The sequence below is a fragment of the Plectropomus leopardus genome, chromosome 9 (assembly GCF_026936395.1).
Source record: "Plectropomus leopardus strain MGB_pleo_1.0 chromosome 9, ASM2693639v1, whole genome shotgun sequence".
NCBI classification, from domain to species: Eukaryota; Metazoa; Chordata; class Actinopteri; order Perciformes; family Serranidae; genus Plectropomus; species Plectropomus leopardus.
In genome coordinates this window covers 14184772-14201624 of record NC_142184.1, presented here as the reverse complement: position 1 = coordinate 14201624, position 16853 = coordinate 14184772, and the positions used below count along the sequence as shown (strand labels likewise).

Below are 16853 nucleotides of genomic sequence, written 5' to 3'. Positions count from 1 at the left end.
CCAAATGATCATTTGCTTATCAGTTACATACCCTGTGTTATATTGAATTTCCGAAGAATTGTTTTTTCTCACGTCTCCATGGTGAATGAAGAATACAACAGTATCTGTTTACATCCATCTACAAACTCCCACACAACTTGTGCTGTATAATCCAAGTCTCATTTAGAGAGTCATATGATCAGTACTTCCCAAACACTTGCATTATCATTAAAACTTTAAACACTTCCCCATGTTTTACTGAAAATACACACATTTGGGAAGTACTGGGCACACTGCTGGATAACTGAGGCTTGCATGAGTTGTGTGAGAGTTTATCAACGGGCCCCTACGTAGAGGCCCTCTATTACTTCAAGTTTTCTTCACATAGTCAACATAACACAGGGTGAATATTTTACATACAAATAATAATTTTTGGAGTTAACATTGAATGACACAGTGGCTACAAGGTAGCTGAGGCCACTTTATACTGACATCCTCCACAGAGGTTTAGTGTTCCTCTCTCCTCCCACTGTCTCCACCCATCACACTTCCTCCACCCCTGAGAGAGAGAGACCGAGTTAGAGAGAGAGAGAGAGAGAGAGAGAGAGAGAGAGAGACCAAGTTAGAGAAAGAGAGAGAGAGAGTATTATTAAAACCAGACAACCTTAGAATGACTCAGTGTAAAGTTGTCCTTTTCTTTTTCTCTTCAGGCTTTAATCATTCAACAGAGGCCCGTTTGGAAAGGTAATCCTGAAACAAACACACTGAAACTGTTGGGACTCTGCTCTGTTGTGTCTCGCTGTTGGTGTTTGTGGTTTACAACTTGTTGGAGCAGGTTTTCTTTCTTGTCGGGTTAGTTTTACTAATTGTTCCGTGTTGTGTGTTGGGCTGTTCTTGTCAAGTATGTTGCTATTTTATAATATGTGCAGGACATACATTTAAACTGGAATGTATCATTTTCTTGGTTAAAATACACAAAAAAGCTGAATTCAACTATAAATAGATGCAAATATGTGTTTGTTAAAGCACCTAACTCATACATGTGCGATACAGCTGTTTTCTCATCTGTAAGTGTTTTTCTCTGGTGTCACATACCACTGTTCAGGAGGAAAACATTATAACATGCAGGGGGAGGGGAAAACAAAAGGTAGACACAATGTTCTCAGCCACTCATTTTCACTTTTTTGATCAATTATCCATTGATTTATTGGTTTAAGTGTGTAAAAGTTTACTTTATGTGACAGGATTTGGTTTCTTCTCCATAGCACCATCCCTGAAATCCTTCCTGCATCATTCAACACCCTGAGGTCCAGCTAAATTTGTGTTTAAGTACGAGATTGGACACAAAAAAGACATGAGGTAAGCACAAACTTAGGGACAATATGCTGAATTGATACGGCTGATAGTTTTCTATAGTTTTGCTACTGTAAACAAGTCCCATGACAAGACAGAACAACTTAAATCAAACATTATTTATATCACACCTTTCATACAATCATGTAGCCCAAACTACATCACAGAGCAGACATAAAATAGCACAGAAAAAGTAACAAATCAATAGCAAAAAATTACAACCATAAAGAAGAAAATGATTAAAAACTAAATAAATAGTAGTTTCTAAAATTAGTTCTCACTAAAATGGGTGTCACCAGGAGCACATTTTTGCCATGATGATGCACACAGTCACGCAAGTGTAAACAATACCAGCCATCAAGACGTTAACACTAGACTTGTCCTTTTTGCCCGAGTGCACCAATGTTTTTAAAGTGGTTTAATGTACAGAATCATGCCTCACAGGGTGCAACCTGTCTCAAGAGCCCAAATGCTGCAGGAGTTTCATTTTCGATGCCAAACACTCACAGCCAATGACTACAGAGGATTTAAACAGGAGTTTGAGGTACGTTTTAAAACTGAATTGGATCAGATTTGTGATCTGTGAAGCTATAAGTGTTTGTTATGTGTACTAACATCTTTGTCTCTATGAAGGAGCTGGAAAAAGTTGGCAAAGACCTCCCGTCCAGAGCGGGGGACTTGCCGGCCAACAGAGAAAAGAACAGATACCCCTACATACTGCCATGTAAGTGCACAACTTATAATGCAAGAAAATATTACAGTGAGTATGTTTAACAGGGTATGAGATTTTAATTTGTCTGCTTTCAATCTATAGATGATCACTGTCGCGTGAGGCTGTCTGTTCAAAACTCCCAACCGCACACTGACTACATCAATGCAAATTTTGTGCCTGTAAGAACTCATTCACCTCATTTTCATTACTCTGTCCAGTAGCTTTACCACCTGTCCGTCTGTCTGTCTCAACATCTGTCAGTCTGTTAATGTCTGTGTGTCTGTTTTCAGGGTGGAGGATCAGAAAGAGACTTTATCTGCACCCAGGGTCCTTTGCACAACACCACTGCTGACTTCTGGAGGATGGTGTGGGAGCAAAACGTCAGGATAATCGTCATGGTGACAGCGCTGAGACACAAGGACATAGTGAGCAAGACATTCAGTTTGTGTGTGTGTGTGTGTGTGTGTGTGTGTGTGTGTGTGTGTGTGTGTGTGTGTGTGTGTGTGTGTGAATGTGTGTGTGTGCATGCTGATTACCTGTGAATATAAATCTTGTCTAACTCTCATCAAGAAAGCAAAAAATTGAATTTCCTGTAATGCCAAACAACTTCTTTCAAGGAGCAGTGTCTGGGATTTAGTGGCATCTTGCAGTGTGGACTGAAGATTGTTACCATCTGAAACTGTGTGAACTCCCTATTAGAATTCGTTCAGTGTTCATAGGTCAGTAGATTTTTATCGAGAGCCGAATTATCTCCAGAGGTGACCTCCTCTCCAAAACAAATTATTTAAACCAGTAAAAACACAGAGTAAAGCACTTTCACATTATAAATCAGTGTTTCATTGATGCCTCTTGGTATGTTGGAGACAGATCACCAGCAGAGCACCTGCTAAAGTGTGCTCACCTTATTTCTTTGATAACTTAGGATCCAAACGTTCAGGTGGTTTTACCGGGAGCTAAATTATCTGCAGAGGTCTCATCCTTTCCAAAACAAACGGTCATTTAAACGTGTAAAACACTGAATAAAGCTGAATAACAAAAATTTGTGTCAGCTTGTCATGGAGGAGATGCTAATTACAGTAGCTGCTATAAAAAAAACGCAAATGGCCCTATCTAGAGCCAGCATTTGGTTTATATGATCTGAGTTACTGTGGGAACACGGCGGTGCAACATGGTGAACTATGTAGATGAGGACCTGCTCCCTATGTAGATAAAAAGAGCATAATGTGCATAAAAAGAGAATAACGAAAACAAAACAATTCTTATTTTTAGGTGAATATACACTAAAGAAAACATACTTGTAATGTTAAATTCAATTTCTGCCAAAATAATCTTCTTGAATCCTACACACTGGGCCTCCTTTATACATACTATCAGTGTACCTTAAAAGTCTTAAACAACCTTGTCTTTATAATTGTGTGCAGGTGCTCTGTGATAAGTATTGGCCACTGGAACAAGGGACAGTTTATCATGGACTGATCCAAGTGACAACAGTGACCCGCAAACAAGGTCCAGATTATTTTATCACCACCATTAACCTCAGACAGGTGAGCGAAACAAACATCCATCATCTCCTTTGGTACTTTCAAACTGCTGCTGATTACCTCTGCGTGCACTGACTGCACCAGTGATCAATCACAGAGGAAGTTGCTGGATTGAAGGAAAGTGTTTGTGTTTCAGAGAGACTGTCCAACAGACAGGATAATCACACACTATTACTACCCAACCTGGCCGGACCGAGGCGTCCCTAAAGACACATCCTCGCTCTGTGCCTTTACTGAACATGTGCGACTGAAACTGGAAGAAATTCCACGACTGGGGCCGGCTGTGGTGCACTGCAGGTGTGACCTCTGACCTTCACCCCATTACCCTCTCATTCAGGGAACCCTTTACTCACTAATGTTAAAAATTTGGCCCTTTCAAGTTTATGTAAGTTTTCAATCAGATGGTGTCTGAGACATTGTGTAAAGTCAATCTTCTGTTTGTGTTTCAGTGCAGGTGTTGGGCGTTCAGGTACATTTGTGACATTGTTGTGGCTGATGCAGCTGTGTGTGAGGGGCATCCAGCCTGATATCAGAGCTGCTGTGGAGGATTTACGACTACATCGAATGTGGATGGTCCAGAATCTGGTGAGTCAAGTACTGAGATTCACCTGCAGTGGTGGAATAAGTATTGAAATCTTTTATTGAAGTAGAAGTAACAATAAGAAAGCAAAAAAGTACTCTAGTGCTAGTAAATCACCACTGCTTATTTAAGTCATAAAAAATGGACTTAATATGTAGTTAAATGGACTGTGTTCTTGCTCAGACTGTATTATTAAGTGTATATATATATATGCATACCTGTAATTCACTGTCATGTAATCCATTGCTTTCTCACTGTGACACTCATAAATCTGTCATCTCTGTACTCATTAACACTGTGTGCTCTACTGTCCCCAACATGAGATACTCATTACCTGCTCATTTCTGTGTGTGTGCTCAGGAGCAGTACATATTTGTTCATCATTGTCTGCTGCACTGGCTCAGTAAAGGAACCTCAGCACGGTGAGAACACAGAAAGAAGCTCCCACTGAGCACCAACGCACGCCAAACTCAATTTCGGCACAGGCAGTGTGTATAATTAGTCATTGTAATGTAAGTTGACATTTTAATTAGGCGTCTCCTCTTTCCCAGCAGGCCACAAATTCAGGGAGCCGATTCAAAAATTAACCAGCACATGCAAGAACAACCCCGCAGCTCCTCTGGACGGGGGAGCCGAACTGGGAGGAGAAGACATCACCATCAGCGACAGACACCTCCGTCAGACCAACCGCAGAACACAGTGCAGCAGATTTTTCACCCTGGGAAGCTGCTGAGGAGGTTACTGCCTTCCTCGTCACTGTTTAATCCAGGCTCACACGCCTCCTGAACTCAAATTGTAAAGCTAAGAACAAAAAACAAGCAAGACTAAAAAAAAAACCCAATCATGCATGCCCTCATACAGCATCTAAGACATCAGAAATAATGCTGTGTGTGCTGTATGTGATGAGCCCTGCAGGCGGAAAACTGGCCTGACAACATGCAAATACATGCTGGTGAGGAACCACAGACGCAGCAGATTCTATTGATAAGAGAAGAAAAAAAAACCTGCCATTCAAGTCAAACCTGATCCTCCACTGGGACAATGACAAGGCTGCTCCCTGTGCAGGCAGTTAAATACTGAGGTTTTCTCACACATGTGGAATGCAACTAAGGACATTAACTCAAGAACTGTACTTATATACGGTTTTTAGTTACTTTTACTTTACGCGAGTATTCTATTTTTGTTACTTTATACTTCTACTCCACTGCATCTCAGAGGGAAATATTGTACTTTTTACTCCACTACACTTGTTGTAACATTGGTTACTTTGCAGAGTATTAACACGAAACATAAATCAACTAACATTGATGTATTATTCTAGATAAAGCTACCCAGCAGTATTAGAAAGTTATTTAAATGAGTCCCACCTTTACCAGCTGCAGCGTTAAAGTGATGTATTCATTAATGCATCAATAAATATAATCTAATAATATATACTATTCAGGAATGGCTCATTCTGCAGGAGTACTTTTACTTCTGGTGCTTTATAGTTTTATGATAATACTTTTGTACTTGTAACAGAGCATTTCTACACGATAAAGTGATACATGTACACGCTAAATCTGCGTGATAAAGAGCTAGAGTAAAAATTTGTTTCATGTTTAATTCTTATTTTACATTTCATTATTATGCATTTATTTTACTTGTATCCTATTTTCTCAATAGAAATCACCAGAGGCCCGACATTATCAAATTATCAGGATAATTATGTCACAATACTGTATTATTGTATTGCGATAACATATATTGCAATGTTTCTTCTTTAAAATATAAATCATATCATATTTATCTAATAAGATGCATTTTAAAGATAAAGTTTCTTTCTTCAAATATTTCTTATTGCTGCAAAATGTATCTAATGGACTGAAAAAGCAATTGATTTTATTATTGTTGAAGGCTACCAAAAGTTAAATTTTTATTTGCAATATTAAAATGTATTTAAAAATCCTTGACGTCTGTGTATCAACACAATATTGCCTCACAAAATACCACATCAATATGCAGCATTTTTTTTCTCACCCATTATTGATAAGTTGTTTGTTCAAAAAAAAAATCTAAAAATTATAAAATAATGTCAGTGTTCCTCAAAGCCCTAGATGACCTCCCCTAACATCTTGTTTTGTTAAAACAAGAAAATGTATTAAATTTATTCAAATTTACTGTAATAGAGGGGTAAAGAAAACAGAAATCATTGACATTTAAGACGCTGGAATAGCAGAATTATGACTTCCTTTTCTTAAAACTTTACGAAAACCAATTAATTATCAGATTAGATGACAATGAATTTATCAGTTGAACACTTTAAACACTGATTACTCCTTGCAGCTCTACTGTGGAATTACTACATCTACTTAAGTAACAGATCTGAGTACTTTTTCCACCCCTGGTGTCTTTTGTGTGTTGCCAAACGATAGTTTTGTATCCTTATTTGCCTCCACTGTCTATGCAGTGACGTCGGGAGATGCAGGAAAAAAGTTGTGTAAGCTATCAGTATGTGTATGAACGCATGTGCAGAATTGAAAGCAGGCATGCTAGAAAGGCAAACACATGGTGTAGTGGCTGTACAAAAAAGGTCATGTTTCAAAAACACACAGGCACTGCCATTCTCCTTTGATGACTGAAACCCATTACAGTACATGAAGGAGCTATGAGTATTATACATTATAGAACATAAAAGGGCTAACCCACTCTTTAGAGTCTCTCATCTGTCATGTAATAAACATGTATGATACAATAGATCCCTCATCGGGTGAGTTTTGGGGGTTTGTGATGGACAGGAGAGAGAAAGGAGGATCCAGCAGCAGCCTTTGCCCTCCGTCTGCCAACGTCTCCACCATGTGGCAAGTGCTAATAGCTGCAGGGCGAGTGGTGACACTGTATTGCAATAAAGTCTGTGTCCTGGCATGATTCAATGCTGCTGAGCGAGTCCAACAGCGAGCAAACAACAATCACTAACAAGCGAGTCATCTCCAGAGTTCGCTGCGTCCACGTGTGAACTCGAAAAACAGACGAGCGTGAAATACAAAGAAAAGGGGAGAACTCACACAACTTGAAAATGAGCTTTCAGCCTATGTTTGGCTATTTGATGCAGTCTTAATACCACTGAGGTATTCACTGTGACACTCAACAGTGACCAAGGCAGATGAGGAGCAACAAAGAGGGATGTCTATGAGAAGCAGCGTAGCACAGGCCAACCCAGTGAAAATATATATGACATATATTACAGATTAAAACAAAATGGGGAAGAAAAATTCAAGACTATTGGTGAGGATGACCAACAGTTAAAATAACATTTAAATTAGAGTTCAGGTCCAATAAGATTAGACAATACATCCTTTGGCCAAACAGAAAGAAAAACAAATATGATGGTAAGGTTGAGAGATTGCCTCAATAAGACAAATTATTATCTGTATCGGTTTTTATGTACAGTCCGTGAATGTAAGATATGCTCACACATAGTGAATATAAACATATACATGCCACCCTTAAAGACCACAAGAGGGTGTGAGAGAATAGAAAACTACTTATAATGAGCAATCAAAGGCTGGGTGAAGAGAAAAAGGAAGAGTCTAGTCCGTTTGATCCTCCAGTCCAACTAGTGCACGCTCTCCGACATGTTAATGGCTTCCTGGATTTCGCGGATGACGAGGATGCGGGTGAGCATCTGCTCCAGCTGTTCTTTTGGGATTGGTTGAGTCGAGTACCAGATGGGGCTGTTCGGAGCCACCACAGGCTCAGGAGTCAGGTAGAAGGTGTCATTGCGACCTTTAGCACTCTGCGGACTGACAGAGACCCAGAGAACAGTGTGAGCACGTTTTCCACGTGCACTCATTCACCAGATGTCAAAGTTACAGTTTTAGCCCGTCTCTGCCTACTATATGATTTTATCGGATACTCTTGTGCAACTGAGGGAGAGGATTAGTGGAAAGGTGTGCTGTCATATTTAAGTTTTAGACATTTGCCAAACTGAGTTGTTCAAATATTGTTCTTCTGTGACAACTTATTAAGATTATGTGAGCTTGTTTTTAAGTTATATGCATTTTTTGAACTTATTTGGAAAACAAAAAGGTTAATATAATTTGTGCAATTTGGATGCAAAACTTTGAAACTCAAAAAACTTAAAAGCACTCGGGGGGCACATAGGACCTTATAATTCCAAGGTAGTGGTATAATAGCACAGGGTCATGATAATGCCCTAAAAGGCTAAATCAGTGTTTTTATAATGGGGCTCTTATTCTGGAAGCACTGGCCACCGCACCATTCATCCTACTGACATTATGGTTGGAACTGATTATTTTTAGATTATATCCATTAATAATTTAATCTACAAAATGTAAAAAAGAAAATCTGAATAAAAGATGAATATGTCTTCAAATCCAAAATCCAAAACATATTCATATTACAATGACTGAAAACAGAGAAACACAGCAAACCATCACAATAAAAGAGCAGAAATTAGTACCTTTTACATTCAAATTCTGTCTGTCTGTCTGCTTGTGTGTGAATGTGTCTGTATGTGTGTCTTCGCGTCTAACAGTGATACTTGGCTAAACTAAAATAATATAGAAAACAAAATAGACCAGACGCCAAAACTATTGCAGCAAATTAGCACTGCAGCAATAGCAGTTGCGGTTTGCTTTAGGGTGCTTTGCAGGACGTTCGCCTCTTGTCTAGAATCAGCTTTCTCACTCAGATGGGCTCTCAGGTGTTGATAGAGTTTGGTACACTGGTCATTGTTTTTCTTTTAGATGTGTGCATAACACCATCTATGCCATCACTGGTATTGGGTCTTCACATGTGGACTACGGTGCACTGCAGTTCTTTTTTTGGTGCGTTAAATATGATCATGTTCAATTTTATTCCCACACTGCAAACCATTTTCTCTTTCGAATGTGTATATATATTTAATAAAAAACTTTTTTCCCTCTTCACAAGTTGCAAAGGACGCTGACATTTTTATAGATAGCTGAGGCCAAAGAAGTTAGTTGCCTTTATTCTGAAGCAAATTATTAAAAGGCAGAAAACATAAAAATCTTTTACCATTTGAGTGGTGAAAAAAAAAACCCACTAAGAGTTATTATAAAGCATCCATATTTTGTCAGTTGCTTAGCAACAGTGTTTTCACAAGTCTAAGCACTTGAACGTTTAAGTGCAACGTGTACTCCACAACCCATGTCAATAACAAAGACGGGAGTTTTATTTAATAGGTAGCAGCAGCACCACCTCAAAGAGACACTCTGGCTCTCATCATGGTTTGATAACCCTAACCTTGGCCAGAGTGAAAAACACATGGTGCTACAAAGAGGCATCTTTTAACCGTTTTCTTCTTTTAGTAGATTAATATTTCATTACATTCAAATCCTTTACACCTCAAAAACATGCTGGCATATTTCCTGATAAAAACCTGTCTATATTTACCATTTGAAGAGGTAGAAATCGTAGAGCTTGATGGGACATCGCAGCGGGTTCTCTGGGTCCTCCAGCTGCTCTGAGTACATGTCATCTGTCACTGAACAAACAACAGCACAAAAACTATTTAATACCCTTCATATAGGGTTTCCTCTCAGACATCACAGCATAAATCCAATTCATGTGCACTCTTACCTTTCTGTCCTATGAACCTCTCTGTTGACTTTAGGTATCGGATGCTGGTGCTCTTGTCTTTGGGGTTGTTGGGACTCTTTCTGGTGTGTCTCAGCACCTTAGAAAAGGCCACTTTTAGATGCTGATCTACAGTCTTCAGGTGAAAATACCTGTTAAAACATACAGTTTATACATTAATAGGTGTATGGAGACAGAGAAAAACAGCACGTATTTGTATTTTGTCAATATGTGGGTAAGGAATTATTTGTGTCCAAATTAGGAATTGCTCTTATGTACAAGAATATATAACAGACAGTAATGCAAGAAAAAGAAATATCATTATGTATGATGCCTGAAGAAAATCGGGCTCAACTCACTTGGTGTTGAAGAACATCAGAGTTGTGAGCAGCGTCGAGGGAGAATGAGCTCCCAGCTGTTTACATTCCCACAGCATCTCCTCTGTCACATGACTGGGGATGATATAACCTGGTAAAGGAGGTAAAAAGATGACTATGAAGACCTGGCAGTGTATCAGTTTCAGCGAGCATAGCACAATCTATCAGTTAAAAATGTAATCAATGACAACTGCTAGTTGTGTTATTTACAGTGTTAGACCGATCAACAAAAAGCTTGGGGTGGAAGGTGGGGTCATTGTCATTAATATTGTTTTGTTTATTTTTCATTTATCTCTTTTTTTCACTGCAATGCTATGTGTCAGGTATGTCATTGCTATCATTTTATACGCATATCTTGAAGCTTTATATTAAACAATGATTTTTAAAAAAATAAATTCAAAGCTGGAACCTGCATTCACTCTTAAACTGATAAAAAACATCTTTAAATACAGTTTTTATATGTTTGCGTTTATGAGCACAGGATCTTATTAATCATGATAGCTTATTAATCATGATAAGCTACAAAACTGGAAATACACACTCTTAATGAAAAGTCAGCAGTTATAATACGTAGTAAATTAGCATTATACTGAGTTGTAAAAATTATGGCGAGTGTAATCTCCCAGTGGATATTACAACAAAGCCAGTACAGGCAGTATGTGTCTTACGTGTAGCTATCTACCAAATTTATTTTAATATTATCCTGTGTGGGGCTACACTTGCACACTTGTTCCATCGTTATCTTTATGAAAATTGAAACATCATATTGGGGTGAGATGAGTTAGAATTTTTGATTGGTGACACCCCTAACATGGTAGGTTTCTGTACTCAATATTACACACTGTATATGCGATGAACAATGAGTTGAAAAAACAGAGTTGATTACAGAGCAAAACACATCGCAGGTCTACATAAGTTTTGGTAAACAAGTTCTGTCCACACCTAGCGGATGAATAGATGGCCTCCAAGGCTCCAGGATCTGGTGCAGACTGTGAGCGAAGCGAGTATAGTACTGATCTGAGAAAATGTCATCCACACGACCATTATCAAACAGATACTGCGGGGAAAATTGGAAAAAGAAAGATGCGGTCAGTGTTTCCAATTCAAAACCGATTACTTAAAAGAGACTGAATGGATGCTGAAAGGAGAGGGTGAGTGTGTTTGCGTGAACTTACTTTTTGTATACACAGAAATACATAGTAGAGAACATCCGCCTCATAAGACTCTCCCTCCATCCCCCGAGCCTCTGTTGTCATCAAAGACAGACCCATGCAGAGCTCAGCTACTGCACACGACACCAAGTCCTCCTGGAAACGTAGTGCCTGGCGTCCTAAAACACACACACACACACACAACCTGGTGATTTGGTTGAAAGAGAAGCGATTACAACAATACAGACAAGCATCAAAAACAAAATATTGCCGTAACGCTATAATAAAAATTGTGTGTCTGCACTTACGGCCAATTGGGGCCAGCTTATTTTTGTCAGATTTTTCCAACTCTGCATTTTTCCGCTGAGCCCAAAGCCCCCACACCTCCAGCCCCTCCTCTGGCTTCAGGGTGGCAGGCAGCAGCAGCTCCTGCACCTGCACTTGTTGCTGGCCATGACCATCTACCTCTGCTACCACTGTCTGACCCTGCACAGACATAAACACACCAACACTGTTAGCTCATGATGCAGTCAATCAATACATGTCTATTTGTGTATCTGGCCAAAATAAAAGAGCAACATAACACGTTTTAATACCTGCAGCTGCTGCGCGTCCTGCCCTGACAGCCCCTGTGTGTGCAGCACCTGCTGCTGTGGATCCCAGATGAGGGACTGTGTAGCGTTGGAGTAGCCCTGCACTGCCACTGGGATGTGGATGTTTCCGTTCATCAGCTGGGCTGGGAACAGCGTGTTTGCAGCCAGTGTGTGCACCACTTCTTCCTGGCCTCCCATTCCCCCAGAGCTTGTTATGCTGGACACAGCCTGCACTGTTTGACTTTGACTTTTCAGCTTGTCATTTTCAACAGTAACTTGTGTTGGCATTGTTGTCATTGTTGTAGTGTTTGGCCCTGCAACCTGCACTGTTCCATAGGCCTCCTGGGGGATGGCAATGTGTGTGACCTGCTCGCGGCCTCCGGACGCTGCAGGAGCAGAATAGACAGGGATTGTCCAGGTCTCCCCTGTGGGACTGGTGATAGTGCCTGTGGCACTGTAAAGGTGGGAGCTGTCCACAGTTAGCAGGTCCGGCCGCAGGGACACATAACTCTGCTGCTGGCCTTGTCCCTGAGGGATAGCCAGGACTGTGGCTACTTGCTGACCAGGCAGGGCATAGGACACAGTGATGGGCATGTCAACCTTGCGCTTCTTGGCTGGCTGGAGGACACCTGCTCCCTGTGATGTGGCAACAGTGGTTCCCAGTACCCTCCTCTCAACATTGTCCTGCTGCTGGCTGGGAGAGAGGGCCCCCACTGTCTGGATTTGAATCTGCTGTCCTCCTGCAACAGCTGCCACCAGCTGGGCTTGCAGCTAAAACATACAGGAAAAAGGTAATGATGGTAATGAAATTCAAATTCTGGATGATGATAAAAATTGCAATTCTACCATTCTGTGTTTACATTAGAGCTGCCCCCCAAAAGTCAGAGATTCAAATCATCAGTCAGAGACCCCTCAATACACTGAGATTCTTTCAAGTTGAGCATTTGTTTTTTGCAAGTCAGTGTGCTGTGCAATGTGCTTCTGGGGTTGTTTTGTTCCCCAGATTTGCTGCAGAGTAAGTGCTCTTGACTGTCACGCTACTCTTTAGTAGAAGCTGCTGCAGAGATCTGCACTGTAAGGCTCACAGATAACATTATCTTCTCACTTCTCCTTCAAAGTGGTGAATTTACAGCTCACAACAACTTATGCACCACTGGCTTTTTGGGTATCTAGTGTCAGCAAATATAATATTGCTCATATTGTTGCACACTGTCGATCTGTCATTAGCACCGTTATCTTGTTTATGTTCTATTTTACATGAATACCGCTGTCACACTGAATGTCCCACTGAGCCCCATTCAAACTTATAATCTTTAAATAGAAAAAGGGAATCATCTCATAATCGTATTTAAGGGACAAATATAACTGGACTGAATTCTGAGTCAGGTACAGCCCTTGTTTAAGTGTGTACCTGTTGGTGCTGCTCCTCAGTAAGTTCACCGGGCTGAATCAGCTGTGCAGTAGTCACACCTTGAAGCTGCTGATGGGACCCAGAGGGCACTTGGAGGACTTGACCCAGCATCTGACCTTGCTGCTGGCCCTGTATCTGCACCTGAAAATTGAGACGTTGAGGTCAATTTAGAAAGCCGATGATTAAAAAAAAAGGATTGGTATGATAAACAGAACACAAAATGTATAATAAAAAGGTACAAACCTGCACTATCTGTTGCTCTGTATTCTGTTGTACAGCCTGCTGCTGAGACGTGGACTCCTGTATCTGTTGCTGCTGCGGCTGGACCTGCACCTGAACCTGCATCAGGAGACAGTGTCTGTCAGAGAGTTTTATTTAATTTCTTTAAAATACTGCTTTACGATCATCTTAGTATGCTGACTTACCGGACAAGCCAGCTCCAACAATGACCCTGCCACCTCTGTGCTGTCTGTGTAGATACAGTTAGCCTCTTGTTGGTAGACCATAGTGGTGGTGGTGGTCGTTGTATCTCCTCCTTGCTGGCTAAACTCCTGCAGGGCATCTGGGCCCTTACTGGCCAAGGACTCAAGAAACTCCTTCATGCGATGCTGGGGGATGCTCCGAGCTTTTTGCCTCACAAGCTCCTCATAGGAGCCTGTACCATCCAGGGAGTTATTCATTGCTGCTGACAGTGTCTTCTTTTATAGGGAGGATCTGAGGACAGGAGGAAATCATTTAGGATTTTTTTGAATTAGTTGCAGACTTATTAACACTCTGTACACCAAGCCAAAACATTAAAACCGATAACGGATTAAATGATAAACATTGATCATCTTCTAACAATGCAATCTTCTGATGGGACACCTTGGGTCCTGGAAAATCATGTGGATGCTACTTGACACACCTCATCAATCCAAACTCTGTTGCAGACCAATTATACATTGTCATGGCAACGGCATGCTCAGACGGCACATGAGTTCTGTGGGTTATGAGATGGGCTACCATAAGTCCTACAGATGCTTGATCAGATTGGGATCCGGTATATTTTGGTGACAGGTAAACACCTTGATCTCTTTGTGACAGTCCTTGGGCCATCTCTGAGCTGTTTTTGCTCTATGTATTTGTTCTGCAACAATGTTTGGTTGAGAGGAGCATGTCAAGTCGCATCCACATGTTGCTTGCTTTGTAACAAGATGATACACTCTGTTTACTTCACCCTTCATCTGTCTGTGGTTTTAATGTTGTGGCTGATGGGTATATATCTGTATAAACAAAGAATAATATTAATCACATTTCAATCATGCCGAAAATTTTGCAACTCAAAAACATTTGAAAACCTGAAAATAAGAGACAATTGTCGGACAAAAATTCTGTGTTGACATCAGTCAAACGTCACATTGTTTACAAAGTGCCCAACAGATCACTGTCCAGTTGCAACACAGACAGATGGTAATACGAAAGGGTTAAATCTATCTGACTGTGTACGAGCAGGGACAAAAGCGCGGCCACTTTCCAAATCCGATGCAGTGTTCAAAGCAGCGATGGAGGCTGCTACATAATGAAAACACGCAAGTTTTGCGCAATTAATTTACGATTATACGCATAGTGCAGTAGTGCTACAATAGCTAATCTAACAGCTGATTACACAACAAGCTAGGTTAGCCAGGTAGACGGCTAACTAGCCGCGTGTTGTTTGCAAATAATATACAGCTACAGCTGTGCTTAGTAAAGTGTAACAATGCGACCATGTGCACAAACAACAACACGGCGGCTACATAGCAGGTGGTACAACACAGAAAGCATCAGAAAACCGGTGAATCTCCTCTCAATAACGTTACACCGACTACCTTCTTTTCTGTTATGTTCAAAGCTAGCAGGCTAACGTTAGCAGGCGCGTTAGCTAGCTACCTCTCTTCTTCAACGGGCCGAGGCTCGAGCTGCTCACAGCCGCTTCTCTGCCCTCGAAACACCGCTCGTCTTCCAACGAGCAGCGAAGCGAAGTGCTACTCACGCTCCCGTGTGGCTGGTCTATTCTTTATTTTCCTTTATTTTCGTCAGATTGCTAGCTGTAGTTTTTCTTTTTCTCAAACACTCATATTTCGCTGGGCGCCATCTTACAACAGTACCCTCAGACCAATAGGCAGGCGATTTGTAACCCTGTCCTGCTATCGCGGTATTTTCCCCGCTTGATATCGCGGTAACTGGCTCTAGTAGGATGGTCCGTTAAAGGCGACACACGCAGGGAGAGCGGCCGTCAAGATCATGTAGATGTCAGTCCACCTTAAACACCCAGTTATGCCAGACAGACGCTCCTAGTGGTTCACTGACTTCTGAATCTTTTAAGGTAGTCCCGAAGAGATGCGCTGAATATTTGGGTGCCGCTCGGGGAGCTCTGGGCAGTTGAGGGTTAATTCCCACGCACTACATTTCAGCATGGTCTGCATTTCCCCACACCGCTTTCTGTTTGGACCAAATATCTGCTTGACTAATTATTTTCACTTTCTGTTGCATTGGCAATAGTGGAGGAGAGGGTGCATCTTTCCCTGTCAGATATTAATATCCATAGAAACTATTTTGCAGCTTAAAATGTATTTTTTCTACCATTCCTTTGCAAAATTTGGGGTTTAGGCATCAAAACACACAGTTCTTTTATGGCTGATATCAGTATTGGTTCAGTATTATTATGTGATATTTGCCTGATTGCAGATCATATTGTTTTCTTAAGGCAAGGCAAGTTTATTTATATAGCACCCTTCAGACACAAGGCAATTCAGTGTGCTTTACAGGGGCACAGAAATACATTACATTACGAAAACATTAAAATTGCATTCAAACACTGAAAGACAGCCAAAGAGCACAAGCCAGAGAAAAAAAATGTTATTGGAAAGCAACAGAAAACAATTAAGTTTTAAGCCCTGATTTTAACATGTTTCTGCAGACCACAGGTGTTCAGGGAGTTTGTTCCACACATGGGGAGCATAAAAAACAAAAGCTGCTTCACCTTGCTTGGTTTTGATCCTGTGAATGAGGGGTCAGGATGCATCATAGCATACAAGTAATTAGAAATGTTTTTAGGCCCAAGGCCATGTAGTGCTTTATATATAAGTAACAGTACTTAAAAAGTCTATCATCTGACACACAGAAGGCCAGTACAGCGATTGAAGGACAGGTGTAATATGCTCCTGTCTTGGTGTTAGAAAGGACTCTGGCAGCAGAATTCTGGACAAGCTGCAGCTGTCTGATTTTTTTACTGAGACCCGTGAAGACATCTTTACAATAATCAGCCTGCTGAAAATAAATGCACAAACAAGTTTTTCTGTATCTTGTTTAGATAGAAATCGTTTAATCCTTGCTATGTTTTTCAGGTGGCCATAGGCTGATTTTATGACTGTCTTTATGTGGCTGTTGACTTTTAGGTCAGTGTCCATAAGTAAACCAAGATTTAAGGTCGATTTTGTGGCACCTATTGGCAGATGTGGAATATAATATTCCTAACAATATGTTAGTTTTTTTTTACATCATCACCTCAAAATAAAAATACTGTTAATGTCACCT

General features: G+C 40.7%; 2 protein-coding genes across 6 annotated transcripts; one reads left to right on the top strand and one right to left on the bottom strand.

Moving 5' to 3' along the window:
• Positions 1-557: 557 nt before the first annotated feature.
• Positions 558-6112, top strand: LOC121947049 (receptor-type tyrosine-protein phosphatase V-like). Of its 4 annotated transcripts, XM_042491928.2 has the most exons (12): positions 558-723; positions 1085-1126; positions 1245-1338; positions 1777-1876; positions 1966-2056; positions 2147-2223; positions 2335-2469; positions 3466-3588; positions 3722-3882; positions 4035-4170; positions 4526-4587; positions 4717-6112. In XM_042491928.2, exons 3-12 carry the CDS (start codon positions 1334-1336, stop codon positions 4949-4951), a joined length of 1125 nt encoding a protein of 374 aa, XP_042347862.1. In that variant the 5' UTR covers positions 558-723; positions 1085-1126; positions 1245-1333; the 3' UTR covers positions 4952-6112. The 4 variants fall into 4 exon arrangements, with proteins under 4 accessions (XP_042347862.1, XP_042347863.1, XP_087938158.1 ...); XM_042491929.2 differs by lacking the exon at positions 1085-1126; XM_088082032.1 differs by having other exon boundaries at positions 558-1126.
• Positions 6113-6718: 606 nt separating this feature from the next.
• Positions 6719-15453, bottom strand: LOC121947284 (transcriptional regulator QRICH1-like). Of its 2 annotated transcripts, none has more exons than XM_042492265.2 (12): positions 15310-15453; positions 13724-14012; positions 13542-13637; positions 13299-13439; positions 11891-12658; positions 11603-11780; positions 11319-11473; positions 11086-11200; positions 10126-10234; positions 9770-9918; positions 9584-9674; positions 6719-7947 (listed from the first exon to the last, which is right to left on the bottom strand). In XM_042492265.2, exons 2-12 carry the CDS (start codon positions 13976-13978, stop codon positions 7761-7763), a joined length of 2244 nt encoding a protein of 747 aa, XP_042348199.1. In that variant the 5' UTR covers positions 13979-14012; positions 15310-15453; the 3' UTR covers positions 6719-7760. The 2 variants fall into 2 exon arrangements, with proteins under 2 accessions (XP_042348199.1, XP_042348197.1); XM_042492263.2 differs by having other exon boundaries at positions 15207-15451.
• Positions 15454-16853: the final 1400 nt, after the last annotated feature.

What these genes read in the sequence shown, in the direction of transcription:
- LOC121947049 (XM_042491929.2), top strand. An exon ending in CGCTGAGACACAAGGACATA is followed by an intron (nt 2,470 to 3,465) that starts GTGAGCAAGACA and finishes AATTGTGTGCAG; the next exon opens with GTGCTCTGTGATAAGTATTG. An exon ending in CCACCATTAACCTCAGACAG is followed by an intron (nt 3,589 to 3,721) that starts GTGAGCGAAACA and finishes TTTGTGTTTCAG; the next exon opens with AGAGACTGTCCAACAGACAG.
- LOC121947284 (XM_042492265.2), bottom strand. Translation starts at nt 13,978, where the DNA reads ATGAATAACTCCCTGGATGGTACAGGCTCCTATGAGGAGCTTGTGAGG. An exon ending in TATTTCTGTGTATACAAAAA is followed by an intron (nt 11,201 to 11,318) that starts GTAAGTTCACGC and finishes TTTTCCCCGCAG; the next exon opens with TATCTGTTTGATAATGGTCG. An exon ending in GCCATCTATTCATCCGCTAG is followed by an intron (nt 10,235 to 11,085) that starts GTGTGGACAGAA and finishes CTCCTTTACCAG; the next exon opens with GTTATATCATCCCCAGTCAT.